Consider the following 17,657-nt stretch of genomic DNA (forward strand, 5'->3'; position numbering starts at 1 on the left):
TGCTGGCACAAGCTCTGTGCTCTGGACTTTATGTCTTCTGCATTTCCCCCATGGCCTGCAGGTCTTAATACCCTCAGATGGGGACAGGGATAGGCAACCCCAACAGTTCTCTCAGTAGCTGGTGAGAACCACAGACAGGGGGAGTGCTGTTGTGCTTGGATCCTGCTTAGAGGTTTCATATTATGGCATCTGGTTGGTCACTGTGAGAACAGGGAGCTGGACTGGGTGAGCTACTGTTTTGATGCAGTGGAGCTTTTCTTAGGTGCTTATGATTCTTCTGCAGAAGTTTTCAGATATATTAGTAGTAATTTATTTTTTGCACCTCTTTCTTGGTAGCATCCATTTCTATTTTGCATCATCAAGATTACCTGCCCCTTTACCTTTCCTAGGGTCAGTCTGCATACTATTTAGTTCCACTTCATTCCAGTCAGCTTTCTTCTGAAGTATTGCCAAAAATAGTGTGCGCTCTTGAAAAATTCCATTAAAAGATTCAAATTTCCAGAAGTGGCACTTTCTTAATTTTTGTTGCTGCAAAAAAAAAAAAGAACTGAAGAGAAGACCAGAGTCTTGTCACTGTGCTGGCTGAATTTGATGGGAATTGTAGTCAAAACAGGTTGGCAAATGCTGAAGTTAAGCTTTGCAAGAGTTCAAATGGATGTCTATTAAAATTGGTAGTTGGAGAACAAAGATGCCTTCACTCAGTTATCTGGCCTTCAACATAGCAATGTAACATGATTTAATGGGTCAAATGCATTTCAGAATTAATTCCTACAATAATTATTAAGCTGTGTGCTAGGTGCTGTATGGAACAAATATACAATGCAACTTCTCCATATTGATAACCCTGTCAATGGGAGGGTAATCTGAAGGAGTGCATAAAATAAAATGCCTGGCGCACCATTTTTAATTTGGTGGACTACTGAATCATGTTGATTCACCTGGCTAGGGGGTGGTGTGTCTCTGTGTGTCTGCGTCTGTGTGTCTGTCAAGGGAGCAAAAGCTGTAGCTCAGTGGAAGAACATCTGCTTTGTATGCAAAAGATTCTAGGTTCAATCCCCAACATCTCTAGTTGGGGCTGGGAAAGACTTGATTCTGAAACCCTAGAGTCTTTGAGGAACCTTTGGCTCTCCAGATACTGCTGAACTACAACCTCCATCATCCCTGGTGGGAACTGTAATTCAGCAACACAGATAGAGGGTCGAAGGGTTCTCATCCATGCCCCAGAGAGCTGTTGCCAGTTAGTGCAGGTAGATACTGAGCTAGAGGGACTCACTTCTTGATCTCACTTCTTCAGTGGCAGTGCCCTATTGCTAAGCATGAAAAAGTACTTTTGTACTTGAATTATCAGTGATCATTAAAATAGAATCCCAGAGTCCGCTTTACTGTTTCATGCCTGAAATGGGTCTCCACTTGGTGTCCATCCCACCACAAGCAATTTCTCTGTCACATCGTATAAAACAAGCACCTCTCTTTGTTTTCATCTTCTAAAGTGTCAGAGAATACAAAAGCACATGCACTCCTCTAATGCAGTAGTTACCTAGGATCGCATCTGAGGTCTGGTGTGCCATCACTGGTTTCTTCTACTTTCGCCAGGAAAAGGATTACCCTGTTCTTTGCCTTAAAAGTAGCATTATTTCCCCCTCCCCTGCTTTCTGCATTTTGCATTTACTTGTGCCAAGGTCTAGGTGACAGCACTGATGCATCCATGTGCATAATAAATGTGCAGAAACTGAAAACCAGGTGAAAGTTTCAGATATGTTGAGATGAGTCTGCAGAAAAAGGTGCTTTTTATTCTAAAGTTAGCACCACCCATGCCATGGAGGGGGGGGGAGCATACTTGATATCTGATGTGGATTTTTTTTAAAGAAGTATGCGTACACCAGCCTTGCCCCTGCTGGTGGGAGTTGTAGCCCAAAGCACCAGGAAGGCTGGTGTGCACGGTTTCCCCCAGCTCTGCAGCAATTGTTTAGCCTTCCTCCTGATTGGTCCAGCTGTGCAGTACAAACAGTGAAAGAGTGTTGGGTAAATACAACGGGACCATGCTTTGCAATCAACAGAGCAAGTGCTAAAGATCATGTTGCTTAGGAAAGCTTGTCCTTGGAATGGGGGGAGAGAAAGAGAGAGAGAAGGCAAGAGGAAAACTAAACACTAACAACACACTGCAATGCCCACCATGGTTGGTTGGTTTTTTACTGACTCAGTCTATCTGTGTGAATGTGTGAATTCTTAACAAGTGTTGCTTTTTAGAAATAGCTTTGGAAATAGTTATCGTAGTTCACTGTCTACAACTAAGCTTAGGTAAGAGTTGAGGCTGCACTTGTTGTCATACGAGAGATACCTAAGGCGTCTCTTCTCTCTTCCCACCCCCTTTAATGCAACCACAGAGAGGGCTCTGAATCTGATGGGATCAGTAATGCAAAGAGGAGGATGCCTTAGGGCCCCTCCAAATTGGAGGTGTGTTGGGAGTTTTTGCAGCTGCCTTCTGCAACATGTCATTAATGAAATGCTCACTCCAGCAGCACAAATACTAGAATTGGAATGGTACAGAGAAGATGAGCATGGCCCCTACGAAAATTTGTCCCACATTTTAAAAATTAAATTAAGGGGGGACACCCAACATGTGGTTAATTAAATAGTATTGTATTTATGCTGAATGGTCCACACATCATTATTGCCATCTAGAGGAACCACAAAAGTGGGACAGAAAACCAAATTGAGAGCATTTATGGTGTGAAAGGTTGCAGGATTTTTACAGAAAACCACAGGGCACAAACGTATTACAAGTGAAACACTATGCCCACCCTGAAATTTTCCACACCAGTTTGGTGATTATTAGTTTTTTGTTGGCATTCTGGTGTGTGTTTCTCCTAAATTTGTGTCTGCTACTTTTCTTAACACAATGCATTTAAAGATTTTCATGAAAAAAATATTTTTACACTTTTCCCTAATGCAAAGGGGGCTAGCTTATCCCCCCCCCCCCATGACATATGCTGTTTATCCACAACCCTTAATTGTTCCTGTGCATTTGGGGCTTCTGGGAGTTGCTAGTTGACTTCAGTTGGGGAAGGCTCTGTTAAAGGACTTCCAGGATGCTGTTGCTCTTTAGATGGGATTCAGTCACACACCCAGTAAATTTAGGTTGTGCAATTAGAGGTGTGTGTGCGTGTGTGTTGCAGAACAAACCCTCTTCTCCAAAAGGGAGAAGAGGATTTTTTCCAGTAAGAAAAGTAGCAGGAAAATATCCTGGAAAGTATGAGATGACACTTGACTTGCTGCAGCATTGTCTAACCTCCCTGCAAAAAAAACAAAAACAAAAAAACTGGATGGATGCTTAATAACCAGGTCATCTGGAAGCCCCCTATAGTATGCCCCTGAACTATGAATGAAGCAGAGTTTGTGGAAGTGGTCTGAGCGTGAGCTCCTGTCCCAACAAAACCTGTATTCTTTTCTTCTTCCTGGTTCTCTCAGCAGTGCAGCTATGCTGTGTGTGTGTGTGTGTGTGTTCGTGTGTGTACAATGATTGTACTGCCAGCCACCACTGATTAGGAGTAATCAGACTAGCAGGCAGTGTTTAGTGAGGCGTTTGCAGGCTGAAAGATGGCCATGAAGTAGAAGCTGGTGGGGCGGGGAAGTGAGAGAGCCATGTTGGATGGGGAATTTTTTAAGAACAGAGCACATCTCAAGGCATCTGCAGCATTAGTTCTTCCAGGTGTGTGGTGTGCAGGGCTGCAAATGGCAACAAGTGATCATTTGCTCCACTGTTGTTACCTGGAGCCCTGCAGGTGTTTGGAGGCTACAAGTAGCTGTAGTTGCTAGGGCTGATGGGAATTATAGTCCAAAACACCTGGAGAGCACCAGGTTGGGAAAGGCCATGGTAGATCATGGGTGGGGATCCTGAGGCCCTCCAGTGGTTGTTGGACTCCAACTCCCATCTGCTCCAACTAGGATGGCCAACTGGCCAGGGATGATGAATGTTGTGGTCCAAGAACATATTCCTGTTAAGTACAACCCTGAAATTATTATCTGTGAGTGTATGTTTTAACCTTTTAATCTGTTTTTGGAAGGTTTTTAAAAACTTCATTTAGAAGTTTTAATTGTTGGTAAGTTTGCCGCCCTGGGCTCCTTTGGGAGCAAGAGCAGCATATACATATTAATAAGATAAATATGCTATATCCCTCTCCTTACTATGTCTCTGTACTTATTTTGTTTGTATTCTTGTCTTTGGGAGATGCCCGTTCCATTCCCTCCAAACCAAAGAGTTGTTTATTGTCTTCCTACTTATGCAAACTGAAGCCTATTGAGACTTTCTGTCGTGTTTGGTTGGCACTGTTTTGGTTGCATGCTTGGATAATGTGTTTGCTCTCAGTGTGTGTAGGGTGACCAAGAGGGATTTGCACAGACGAGTCTGCTCCATTAGGGCAAATGGGGCACTGCCCCACCACTCTCAGCCAGCTGCCTGCCTGCCTGCCTTCTTACTTACAATCTGTCAAAGGGGTGGCAGATGTCAGCTTTATTCTCCTTTCTTCAGTGCTGCCTTTGTAGGACTCATCAGATCTAGGATTTCTTTGGCTCTGCCCATCATTTGCCTCCCTGCCCTATCAGGCTCAATGGGTACCAGCCACCACTGGATTTGCATGCGGGTTTTTCTGCACCCCAGCTTTGGGAGGTGCAAACTTGGGCTTTGAGATCATGAATGTTTTACATGGGCAAGAGATCTAGCGTCCAGCCACCATAGCTTGTGTGTGTGTGTGTGTGTGTGTGTGTGTGTGTATTGCCAGAAGCAGAAAGAAATTAGCTACAGCTTGATGGATTGCATTTGTTGCGTGTGGCAGCTTTTTAGCACAAGGTCACAGTGATCCCATTTTCAGTCATGTGGAATAACAGTTAACAGACGAATGAAAAGCAAAACCCCACTGGCAGGTGGGGGGGGGGCTTTCTGTTTCAGAAAGTTTCTTTGCTTTTATTATGCCTGCAGGTGCGTTTGTAATCCAAAAAACTCATCTCTCTTCAGCAGTATTTCGTGGGCACGAGCTTGCTCTTGGTGAGGCCAAATTGGAGACTGCAGCAACACCAGATTTAGCAGGAAACAAGCTGTTAGATTTTTAAGAGGGAGGCCATGAAACAAAGGCAATGATTTGGGCCCCAGCCTGTGTGTGCCCAGCAGTGTGTGGTGTGACACCACAACATCACGTTTTGAGCATGCACACTGCCGCTGCTCTCTAGCACCGCTTCTGTGCTGCCACAACGGGGGTGGCAGAGCATGGGTGCACATCCACAGCAGAGTCCAACAGAGGGCCAGAGGCGGAGGCCTCAGCCCAGTCGCCGCCATGGTGGCAGAGTTAAGGCCGTGGGCAGCAGACGGAGGCCGGGCACCCACAGTGAGAATTTTGTGGGTGCCCATGCACCCAGGATTCTCTGGAGTTTGCACCAGTGCCATGAAACAACATCCATGCCATACATTTGAAGCTCCTGGCTCCCCACCCTTCATCCTGAAACCTGGGGGATTGTAGTTAACTCTTTACAGAGCTACAGTTCTCTGCGGCCTTAACAAACTACTGTTTCCAGGATTCTTTGGAAGAAACCATGTGCTTTAAAGGCCTGGTACAGATGGGACGCAGGTGGTGCTGTGGGTTAAACCACAGAGCCTAGGACTTGCCGATCAGAAGTTCGGTGGTTCGAATCCCCGCAATGGGGTGAGCTCCCCTTATTTGGTCCCTGCTCCTGCCAACCTAGCAGTTCGAAAGCACGTCAAAGTGCAAGTAGGTAAATAGGTACCCCTCTGGCGGGAAGGTAAACGACGTTTCCGTGCGCTGCTCTGGTTCACCAGAAGCAGCTTAGTCATGCTGGCCACATGACCCGGAAGCTGGACGCCGGCACCCTCGGCCAATAAAGCAAGATGAGACCTAATGGTCAGGGGTCCCTTTACCTTTACCTCTCAGGGTTGGTGTAACACTCAGAAGGCACTGAGGTAAACATTTTTTTTGCAGCTAGGAAAGAAATGCACTGAAAAGTGTGGGATCAATGAGAGCATAGATGCCAGTCCTCTGGGGGCCCAAGCACCCACACATTTCCCCATGAAGAGGCCAGGCACCCACAAATTTTGGCCATGCACACTGCATGGCACCCACAGTCGCAGGGCTAAGCTGCCACTCCTGAATGAGAGATTAATGGGAAGACTTATAAACAGGATGAATGTTCAGTAAACAGGTCACCAGGAGAGCCAGTCCCCTGGGGGCTCTGGGGGCCCTTTACTCCCTTTACCCCCTTTATGGATGTGATCAAAGACTCCATTCAGATACTGTGCTCTCCATTTTATAAGGGATGCTAAAGCATGATGCCTGAATTGATAATCTATGAATTATGCCCAGCTAGCTGAGGGCCATAGTTCTGAAGCAGGTTTGAAACCATGGTTTGTGCTAACACATTAATGGAGTGTCAAGCCAGAGTTATGGCTGTGTTACACTGCCCCTGGAGGTTGCTACTATAGCTAGAAATAGGAGTGTTGAGCCAAGAGAGTGTTGAGAAACCAGTGTAGCCTAGTGGTTAGAGTGCTGGACTAGCTGAGAATGTCCCCTGCCTGTGAAACTCAGGAGAGACACTTCCAATCAGGGCAGACAATACTGAGCCAAACCAACCAACCATCTCACTTACGGTAATGTAAAGCAGGTTGTGGTCGCACAAAGGGAGTAGGGGTTATATGCTGTCAAGCTTGGAGTTGTCTTGAGGAAAAGAGAGCAGACAGATGCTGGCATTTGGCCAACATGCAACTGACTAAACTTGCTGAGCCACTTTTCTCTCTGCTGCCAGATAAATAGCCAGAATCCTGTCCAACCAGTTTCTAAATCTGCTGCTCAATCAGTTTTCCCCTTCTTGGCCCAAATATTCACTTGTAGGTAAAATGTATTATAGGAGCTGGCGGGGGCAGCTAAACTTTTAAAACAAAGCCCTTTACAATAATTTTTCTCTTGTTACTTCATGATTCATGCTTAGCACTGCAACTTTATTATTGGTTCTGTTTATGAGCCAGGATAGCAATATCATTGTCGATTATGATGCAGAAATCCCAGGTTCAGACTCTGGCATGCAGAGAGAGGGGGGGCTGGGAAAGACTTCTGAGACCCCCAAGTGTTGCCGACAGTCAATCCAGCGAGGACTGGGCTTAGTAGAATATGACTCTTGAATCATAGAATTGTAAAGTTGGAAGACACACTGACACATCTAGTCCAAGCCCCTGCAATGCAGGAATATGCTGCTTTCCCATATGGCGATCAAACCTGCAACCATGGTGTTATCAGTACCACACTCTAAACCACTGAGCTAAAGGAACCATCAATCAGACTTGATGCCAAGTGCCCATGTGTTGTACAGGTTCAAATCTTCACTCTGCTGTCAAGCCTGCTGGGTGATGGTGGGCCAGTCAGGATCTCTCAGCCTAACCTCCCTCAAAGAGTTGTTGTGAGAATAAAACTAGGATTAGTCACATGTACTACCCCATAAGACTCTGGATCCCACTGATCCACAATGTCTGACATCCCACTCCAAAATGCTCTGTTTCAGAGCTTTCTGTTGCCGCCACTGGTGATAGCTCCCAACCTGTCTGGGTGGAGATCAGCCCTCTAGATATTGGCAGAGGCCAGTGGAGAAGGAACTGAACTGCATGTTAATCTCCCCAAGACATCAGTAATCAGGGCAATTTTCAGGTTGCAGCGCAAAGCAACCATATATTAAACAACAATGTAAGCAACCTGAGTTTTTACCTTGAGGGCTGCTTGAGTGGAATGGCGGGCTACGGGTTTTCTTTTTTTTTTTTATAATGATTTTTATTAATTTTCCACACATAAAATAAAGAACAATGTAACACAGTATAACTTCATAATCATCGGTTCATAACCTTTTTTCTCTGACTTCCCCATACCTCCCTATCCCTGCATCCTTGTTTAAAATTCTTTAGCAACCCTTAAGTCCATTGTCTTAGTTCTTTTTCATAAATATTTCTTAAGTTTTTTTTGTTTACTGCTGCAATTCTTTACTTCTTACCCCCTGACATCTTAACATTCCTCAATTTTACAGTTATTTTTAAGATATATCTTGAAATTCTTCCAGTCCTCTTCCACTGTCTCTTTCCCCTGGTCCCGGATTCTGCCCGTCATCTCAGCCAGTCCCATAAAGTCAATCACCTTTGTTTGCCATTCTTCCAGAGTAGGTAGTTCTTGCGTCTTCCAATACTTTGCCAGTAGAATTCTTGCTGCTGTAGTGGCATACATAAAGAATGTCCTATCCTTCCTTAACACCACTTGGCCCACCATACCCAAGAGGAAAGCCTCTGGTTTCTTAGGAAAAGTCCACTTAAGGACCTTCTTAATTTCATTATAGATCATTTCCCAGAAAGCTTTAACCTTTGGGCAGGTCCACCAAAGGTGGTAGAAAGTGCCTTCAGTCTCATTACATTTCCAACACTTATTATTAGGCAAATGATAAATTTTTGCAAGCTTGACTGGGGTCATGTACCACCGGTAGATCATTTTCATAATATTTTCTTTTAAAGCATTACATGCAGTAAATTTGATACCGGTGGTCCATAACTGTTCCCAGTCAGCAAACATAATATCATGACCTATGTCTTGTGCCCATTTAATCATAGCTGATTTCACCGTTTCATCCTGTGTATTCCATTTTAACAGCAAGTTATACATTCTTGATAAATTCTTAGTATTGGGTTCCAACAATTCTGTTTCTAATTTTGACTTCTCTTTCTGAAATCCTATTTTCCTGTCCTGTTTAAACGTCTCATTTATCTGGTAGTAATGCAACCAATCTCGAACCTTAGGTTTTAGTTTCTCATAACTCTGAAGTTTCACCCTTTCACCATCGTATTCTATAATCTCATGATATTTTGGCCATTTAGAATCCATATTAAGCTTTTTTACTTCCCTAGCTTCCATTGGTGACACCCACCTAGGGGTTTTGCTTTCCAACAGATCTTTGTATCTAATCCAAACATTATACAATGCTTTCCTTACAATATGGTTTTTAAAACTTTTGTACACCTTTACCTTGTCGTACCATAAATATGCATGCCAACCAAAGCTATTGTCATACCCTTCCAGATCTAAAATGTCAGTATTCTCAAGAAGTAGCCAGTGTTTCAACCAGCAGAAAGCTGCTGATTCATAGTAGAGTCTTAAGTCCGGCAGGGCAAACCCCCCTCTATCCTTTGCATCAGTTAAAATCTTAAATTTAATTCTGGGCTTTTTGCCCTGCCAGACAAATTTTGATATATCTTTCTGCCACTTCTTGAAACAATCCATCTTGTCCACAATCTGCAGCGTCTGGAATAAAAACAGCATTCTAGGCAATACATTCATCTTAATAGTAGCGATTCGGCCTAACAAGGAAAGTTTCAGCCTTGACCAAATTTCCAGATCCTTTTTAACTTCTGACCAACATTTTTCATAATTATCCTTAAATAAATTCACATTCTTAGATGTTAAGTTTACCCCTAGGTATTTTACCCTTTTTGTTATTTCCAAGCCTGTTTCATTCTGAAAACTCTCTCTTTCTTCCATTGTTAAATTTTTTTCCAACACTTTCGTTTTTTGTCTGTTCAATTTAAAACCTGCTACTCGACCAAATATTTCAATTAATTCTAAAACTCTTTTAGTACTAGTGTCTGGCTGTTGCAAGGTCAATACTAGATCATCTGCAAATGCTCTTAATTTATAATGTCTAACTCCGACCTGAACTCCTTTAACCAACTGGTCCTTTCTGATCATGTTTAACAAAACCTCCAGGACTGATATAAAAAGTAAAGGGGATATTGGGCAACCTTGTCGTGTACCTTTTTCTATAGGTATTTCTTCTGTTACCACGTTATTTACAATTAATTTGGCTTTTTGTTGAGAATATATTGCACCTATACCGTTTTCAAAACCTTGACCTACCCCCATCCCTTGGAGATTCTTTTTCATAAAAGTCCAACAAATGTTGTCAAAGGCTTTCTCCGCATCCACAAAAATCAAAACTGCTTTCCTATTAATGTCAACGTCCAGCAGCTCCAAAATGTCTATAATGTTCCTCACATTGTCTGACATATGTCTACCTGGGAGAAAGCCTGTTTGGTCCTTATGAATCTCTTCTACCAACACTCTTTTCAATCTTTTTGCCAAAATGTCTGCAAAAATTTTGTAATCCACATTGAGTAAAGATATAGGGCGGTAGTTTTTAACTTGGTTCTTCTCAGTCTCTGTTTTCGGTATAAGTGAGATGAAAGCCTCTTTCCACGATTCAGGTGCCTTTTTCCCCTTCAAAATTTCATTGCAAACTTCCTTCAATGGTTGTATCAGCCATTCTTTCAGCATTTTGTAATATTTGGCCGTCAGGTCATCTGGTCCTGGTGATTTTCCCAGTTTCATATTTTGAATGGTACCCTCTATTTCTTGTTCTGTTATTTCCTCGTTTAAGATCCTTTTACTTTGTTCTGAGATTTTTGGTAAACCGTATTTTCTGATGAATTCTTCTATTTCTTGCTCGTTGGTTGGCCCTTGTGCATACAATTTCTTAAAAAAGCTTTGAAAACAATTGTTGATCTCGTTGGGTTTGTGGATAATCTTTCCATCCATTTCTAAACTTGTTACCGTATTCATTTTCTGCCTTTTTTTCAATTGCCATGACAGAAGTTTCCCACATTTATCCGCTGATTCAAAAGTTTTTTGTCTCATTTGCTTTATCTTCCATTCTATTTGTTGGTTCATGAATTCCATATATTGCATCTGATGAAACTTTATTTCTCTCAAAATCTCATGAGACTTTGGTTTGGACCTCAACTTCTTCTCTCCTTCTTTTATTTTTTCTAAAATTTTTTCCTTCTTTTCATTTTGTTGCTTCCTCTTAATAGAATTTTGTTGAATTAGGAAACCTCGCATCACGGCTTTGCTTGCGTCCCAAATTATTCTTTTTTCCACATCTGTTTTCCTGTTGATCTCAAAATAATCTTTTAATGTTTTAAGGGCCTTCTTGTGGATCTCTTCGTCCTTAAATAGGGTGTCATTCATTCTCCATCTAAAGGAACCAGTAGTTGTTAGTTTCATCTCCATCTTAACCGCGTTGTGGTCGGAGCACGTTTTTGGGCAGATTTCTACTTTTTTTGTTCTTGACGCCAGACTGCTAGAAATCCAAATTTGGTCTATTCTTGTCCATGTCATTTTTGCTTCTGAGAAGAAAGTTCCCTCTCTCTCTAAAGGATTCTTTGTTCTCCAAATGTCAATCAAGTCCATTGTTTCAGTCATTTCAAAAAAGATCCTTGGTAGTCTCCCTTCTTTCGAGATCACTTGTCTCTGTGCTTTATCCATGTTTGTTGAGACAACTCCATTCATATCTCCCATCATTAGGATTTTATAATCTAAAAAGTCAACTAATGTCTCATGCAACTTCCTAAAGAATTCAGCCTTCCCTTCATTTGGGGCATAAACTCCCACAATTAATATCTTTTCTCCTTGAATTTGTATTTCAATTGCCAGGTATCTTCCTTGTTCATCTTTAAATATCAATTTTGGAACCAACTTTTCCTTTGCATAAATCACCACACCTCTTTTCTTTACTTTATCTGATGAAATGAATTCTTGACCGAGTCTCTTATTTATTAATAATTTCCTGTGTATCCTGGCAATATGGGTTTCTTGCAAACATATTATGTCTAATTGTTCTTTCTTCAAAATGTGAAAAACCTGTCTTCTTTTCCGAGGAAGGTTCAAACCATTACAGTTCCAACTAAGGAGTTGCAGAGACATTTTGTATTTAGGTAGCTGTTCCTCCAACTGCTCCAAGCTTCTGCTCTTCCTCCGATGGTGGTAATGAAAGTCCAAATGACAAATTTGCTATATCGGGTGGTTCCCTCTCCTCCACAGTTCCTTTCTGCAAATCCTCCAGATACTTCTCTAGAAATAGTTCTTTGTCCTGAATTGTTTTTATTTTAATCTTCCTTCCATTGAAGTTAAAGGACAATCCTTGTGGAAATTCCCATCTGAATGGTATAGTATTTTTCTTCAGCAGGTCTACTAAACTCTTGTAATATGTTCTCACCTCTAAAATGTATTTAGGAATGTCCTTAAAAATCTGTATCTGACAATTTTGAATCACCAGTGCCTTTTGGTAATGCAAATTCAATATTCTATCTCTTTCTTCTTTTGATCTCAATGTAATTAGGCAGTCCCTTGGTTTTTTGTCCTGCCTTCTACCCAGTCGAAAGGCTGATATTATCTCAAGTTCCTCATCTTCCTCCCATTCCTCCCGCCAAAAAGTTATGATGTTCTCTGTGAGAAATTTCACAAGGTTGTCCCCTTCCACTTCAGGCACCAATCTAAATTTTAAATTCTTCTCTTTACGTTGAAGTTCCAGTAAGGAGAGGGCTGCATCATGCTCATTCACTTTTTTAATAATAGGCCCAAATTTTTCCCTTGTCTCTTCAGCTGTTATTTTTGCACTTTCTGCAATCTTTCGTGTTTCTGAATTTTCCTGAATTAATCTATTTATAGAATCTGTGTTCGATGCGACACTAGCCGTATTCACATCCAACCTTGTTGTCAACTCTGTTAATTTTTTAGAATTCTCTGTCGAAAGTTTTGTCAATGCTTCCAGGGATTGATTTATTTTAAGTAGAGCCTGAGTCATAGGATCCATAGAAGCTGGTGTTTTTTCCTGCACAGCTGCAGTTCCTGATATAGAGGCCCTTTTCTTGTGAGATTGTTTTGCCTTCTGCCTTGTTACTATCTCTTCTGTAGGGGCACTCATATCCTCAAGGTCGTTTTCACAGAGTTGATTCCCAAGTGGAAAATCCCACTGTTACTTTTTCAAGTGCAACAGTTTCAGATAGAGCCCTCTAGAGGGAGCATTCAATTGTATCCAAATGGCAAAGATGGAAAAAAACAAAGAAGCAAGGGAGTATAACAGTAGCCAAAAGTTTCGAATGTCCAAATTATAAAGTCTCTATTTTTCTATGTGGCCAAAATGCAGCAAAGTACATCTAAGGTCCGATAACTTTTTTGCAAACAAGTCCCCGCTTCTCAAAGTTTGACAGTCCACGTCCCAGGTGTCTTGTTTGGGTAGCCCGACCCCAGGGGATTTGGCAATGGAAGGTCTTAATTTCCATTAATTTTCCAGCAGATTAACAACATTCCAATCCCTTCCCCCCTTCTCCTGCCAGTCTGGGGGGAGATTTTAAGTCCGATGTCAGTTTGACAGCTTAAAAAAATTAAAAAGGTTCCCTTTAAGTGCAGCTTGATTTTCGTTGCTTTATTCCTTCTGCAGTTCCGGGGAGGCAGACTTCCTTAATTTTTGCCTTTCCCGTTTTCAGCCAAATTTATTTTTTAAAAGTCCCGTTGCTTTTCCAATCTTACTCACGGGTGTTGTGGTCAAATTCCAATTGCAGGAAGGAATCGGCGCTCTCCGCTCATGGCGACGCGGCTTCACTCCGCTAGCTGGGTGACGACTCTCAGCACCGCGCTTACCCCGATGCCGCTCAGAAGCCTTTAAAAAGGCTCCCTCACAGTACCGGGGGGCGCAAAGGGTGCCCACCGAATCTCCTTTGTTCACAGGCTCCGCGCCTGTGATTTTAGGGGTCCCCCGCTTGCCGTAGCGGGTGAGACCCGAACTAACGGAGCAGTCCTGCCTCGGAGCTCGAGGCTCGGACCGCCATTAAGCGCTGGCGCCGACCGGAAGTCCCGGGCTACGGGTTTTCAAGACATGCGGGGAAGATTCTATCTCCCCATAGAAAGCCTCTGCTCTGGATCACTCTGTTTTGAACAAATATATTCATGTATTGACCTCAGTCCCCTATTATTGAGATGCTAATGAACCTTCCTCTATTCCCTGTACACATTTGACTGCACCCCACTGTATAAGTCCAACACAATCATCAAATTTGCGGATGATACAACAGTGGTGGGGCTCATTAGTGAGAATGATGAGGCTGCTTATAGGAAAGAAGTACAGGGGTTAATTCAATGGTGTAAAGAAAATAATCTTATGCTTAACACCAAAAAAACCAAAGAACTCATAATTGATTTTAGGCGAAAGAAAAGTGTATTTTTACCATTGCACATAAATGGCGAGGAGGTGGAGAGGGTTGGTAGTTTTAAATACCTGGGCACTTGCATCTCTGAGGACCTCTCATGGACTGCAAATATTAATATGGTTGTGAGGAAGGTGCAGGGGAGGTTGTATTTCCTGAGAATGCTCAGAGGATTGAATCTATCTCAGCACCTACTTCTGTCTTATTATCATAGTACCATTGAGAGTGTCTTAACCTATAGTATATTATCGTGGTATGGGAGCAGCTCTGGAATGGATAAAAAAGCCTTACAGAGAATAATTAAAATTGCCCAGAATGTTATTGGGCTCCAACTACCAACCCTGAATGAGATCTTCACGTCTCGCAGCTTGAAGAAGTCACACAATATCCTGAGAGATCCCACTCATCCTGCTCACAACCTCTTTGAACTGTTGCCTTCGGGCAGAAGATATAGGACAATGAAAACACGAACCACACGCCTTCTGAATAGTTTCTATCCAAGAGCTCTGATTGCACTAAACAATGATCTCAGGGCCAGTTGTAAGAAATAGCAAGCAGTGAGTAGTAAGGAATGAGATAGGTTTTAGGTTATGCTATGCTTCTAATAGGTTGTGTTATATTCTGGATTATGTATGTTTTAATAGATTATGTCTGAATAGGATGAGAGTGTTGGAGATACGTGCAAATGTGTATGTGAATCCGGTCTTGGGTGTTTGATTTTCGTTGTTGTGTATACTGTGTATATACGGACAATGACAATAAATTTATCTAATCTAATCTAATTGTTACTGTTTACCAAATGTGTTCAGATACATACTGTGTTTGGATTCCCTCTAACCTGAGTCACCTGCAAGAGACTTCAGATCTGGTGCTTTGGACAATGGATCTGACTGAGTCAAAACCTTGCTTTTGCTGTAATTCCTGTAATCAAACACACCTTGGGCACAGCAACACTCCTACAAAACAGACTCGGGGGGGGAGGGGTGTCCGAGCTCCGAATGCATTTGTTTAAATGTTGGCATCAAGACAGTTTCTCTGAGGCTGCTGAACTCCACGCTCTTTAACAAGGGAGGCCTCTGAACTCCAAAATGTGCAGACTTCTGAAATTTCATGTTAATGAGAATAAAGAATAGAAGTGTGTCTTGGGTTTTAGTTTTGAAACTGGCACAAGCCCCGGAAACGCTTTTTTTCGGTGCATACTGTTTTGCATCATTGGGCTCTATGAGTGAACCTTGAAGGGAGGGAGAACAGGTGGAAAATACTGTTTCTGATGGTAAAGGGCTGTTGTGTTTCTTTGTTTCTTTGCAGACTTCTTGAGACTGGTGGGTTTCTGGTTGTGCTGGGGCTTATTAGCACTGTCTGATAGCTGCAAAACATATTATTGCAGGAAGGAGTGACAATCCTTTGTTGTTTTAAAGAGATCAGCAACTGGGAAGCCCCTGATTCCAATCTGGCCTCAGCTGTGGTTGGCACCCTTGAATGGCAGATGCACATAATTACGGAGCTATTGCCAAATTGGTGCATGTGTTTAATCAGGGATAGAATAATATGTGAAATCAAAACTTTCCTGCTCCCAGTTTGACTGGATTGTTCTGCTCTGATCCTCATTTTACTTTATATTTATTGTATTATTATTTTTTAAAGAAGTCTGAGTTACCTTTCATCCAGGCACTCAGTGCCTGGTTTGCACATCACACTGGACCAAATCATGGCTTAACACAAACATGCAGCTTCCCAGAGAATTGATCACATGTGCTGTGTTCCTCCCCTAATCCTCAAACCATGGACCAAATTGGGAGGATAAGCTAAGCCAAACCATGGCTTGACTCAGAGCAGCATTGGAGGAGGAGGACCAGGGAAAGACCATAGCAGCCACAATCTCCTCTCTGGGAACCCTCATATTTCCCAAGCCTCTCCCGACTGCATTTCCCAGAATGGGCTGGGCCTTTCAGACATTTTTGCAGAAGCATTCCATTGGGTCATGTTTCAAACTCGCTCATTTGGTGACTAGTATTTTAAATGGCGAGAAGAGGGACTGAGTTGGAAACTTGCAATTCTGAATACAACTGTTTGCTTTTTCTAGTTCAGCCAACTTGTATCCAGTGATCTAAAGGCTCTGGGAAGAAACACTTACACATTCTGCACAGATGGCCAGCTCCTCATTCGACAGGTCCTTCATCCAGAGGCCTCAAAAAAGGTACGTGGCTAGCAGGATCCTAGCACTAGCCTGGAAAACATGAATGCAGCCAGTGGTGGTCAGAGTAGGTCTGAAAAGTACAACCCCTTCGCCATCACCATGGCAGATTGTATAGTCTCCAAATGTGAGTGGAACTTGTGAGAGATGCACAGCACTGACCCAAATCATCTTGCTGCCTGAGACAAAATGCTTTTGCAACTTGTAAGAGACACAGAAGTTTCACATTGACTAGGTTTGGATGTTATTATGATGGGAATGGGACCTGCCTTCCGCTGGGCTCACACACTCCCCCCCTCCCCCACTATCTAGCATGGCTGAAAGAGATTTTATTTACCACAATTTACATTTCCAAAACCCTAAACTTGTTAATCCCAGCTACTGTTGGTTGGAAACAAGTCAATTTCAAACTGATTTATTGAAGCTGGCTTGTTTTGGTTAAGATAAACCACAGTACGGGGCTTTGACATAGCACTAAAGTGTGGATAACAAAATTAGAAACAAAAGCTTCCAATCTCTTCCTTGCTGGAGAAGAACAGGGAAGCGGGGAGTTCAGAATGCTACAGGGGGAGGCAAGGCTCATTATCATCAGAAAAAACCAGTTTGTTATATAGCGGTACCTCATGTTACATACGCTTCAGGTTGCAGACTCCGCTAACCCAGAAATAGTACCTTGGGTTAAGAACTTTGCTTCAGGATGAGAACAGAAATCGCACGGCGGCAGCGGGAGGCCCCATTAGCTAAAGTGGTACCTCAGGTTAAGAACAGTTTCAGGTTAAGAACGGACCTCCAGAATGAATTAAGTTCTTAAACCAAGGTACTACTGTACCATCCTAAAGCTGTCACTAAGTATGAACAGAGAGTGCCTAAGTTCCTCTCTCCTCCACTGCCATGGCTTCCTCCAGTAGTATAAGGGTGCTGGGAACGGTAGCTCTGTGAGGGGCAAACTACAGTTCTCAGGATTCTTTGGGCGAAGCAGTGTGCCTGAAATATATAGTGTGGATTTGACCTTAGTTGGAGAAAGCTAAGGATCTGCATCTATTTAGATCTGCATGAGTTTTTGTAACAATAATAATTATAGTTATAATAATGCCTTTGTGTTAGTCTTCTACTGTTGGAGAAAACTAAAGACCTGCATCCATGTAGGATATGAGTAAGGCTTTCTAATGCTCTATATGTGTTGTTGTTTTTCTCCATCACAGAATCTCCTACTGTCTGACTGCTTTTATTCATTTTATGATCTGCGCAAAGAGTTTCATGACTGCTACCCTAATGTGGCCCCCGTGAAAGACCAAACTATCCAGTCTATGGCAGAATGTATCCTTTCTCTTGCTCCTTCTAAAGCTGGATTGGCTCTATGTGTTGATACAGGTCCCAGTGGCCCAACCAACTTTTAAT

General features: G+C 42.5%; 1 protein-coding gene across 3 annotated transcripts in view; it reads left to right on the forward strand.

The window, feature by feature from the left end:
- Positions 1-17,657, forward strand: part of ESRP2 (epithelial splicing regulatory protein 2) — a 62,394-nt gene that overhangs the window by 12,743 nt on the left and 31,994 nt on the right. For all 3 annotated transcript variants that reach the window (XM_079988281.1, XM_079988282.1, XM_079988280.1), the window contains exons 4-5: positions 16,149-16,262; positions 17,462-17,576. In XM_079988281.1, coding sequence (XP_079844407.1) covers positions 16,149-16,262; positions 17,462-17,576 — 229 coding nt within the window. The remainder of the gene's footprint in view (positions 1-16,148; positions 16,263-17,461; positions 17,577-17,657) is intronic.

The sequence above is a fragment of the Podarcis cretensis genome (assembly GCF_951804945.1).
Source record: "Podarcis cretensis genome assembly, chromosome: 8".
Taxonomy (NCBI): Eukaryota; Metazoa; Chordata; class Lepidosauria; order Squamata; family Lacertidae; genus Podarcis; species Podarcis cretensis.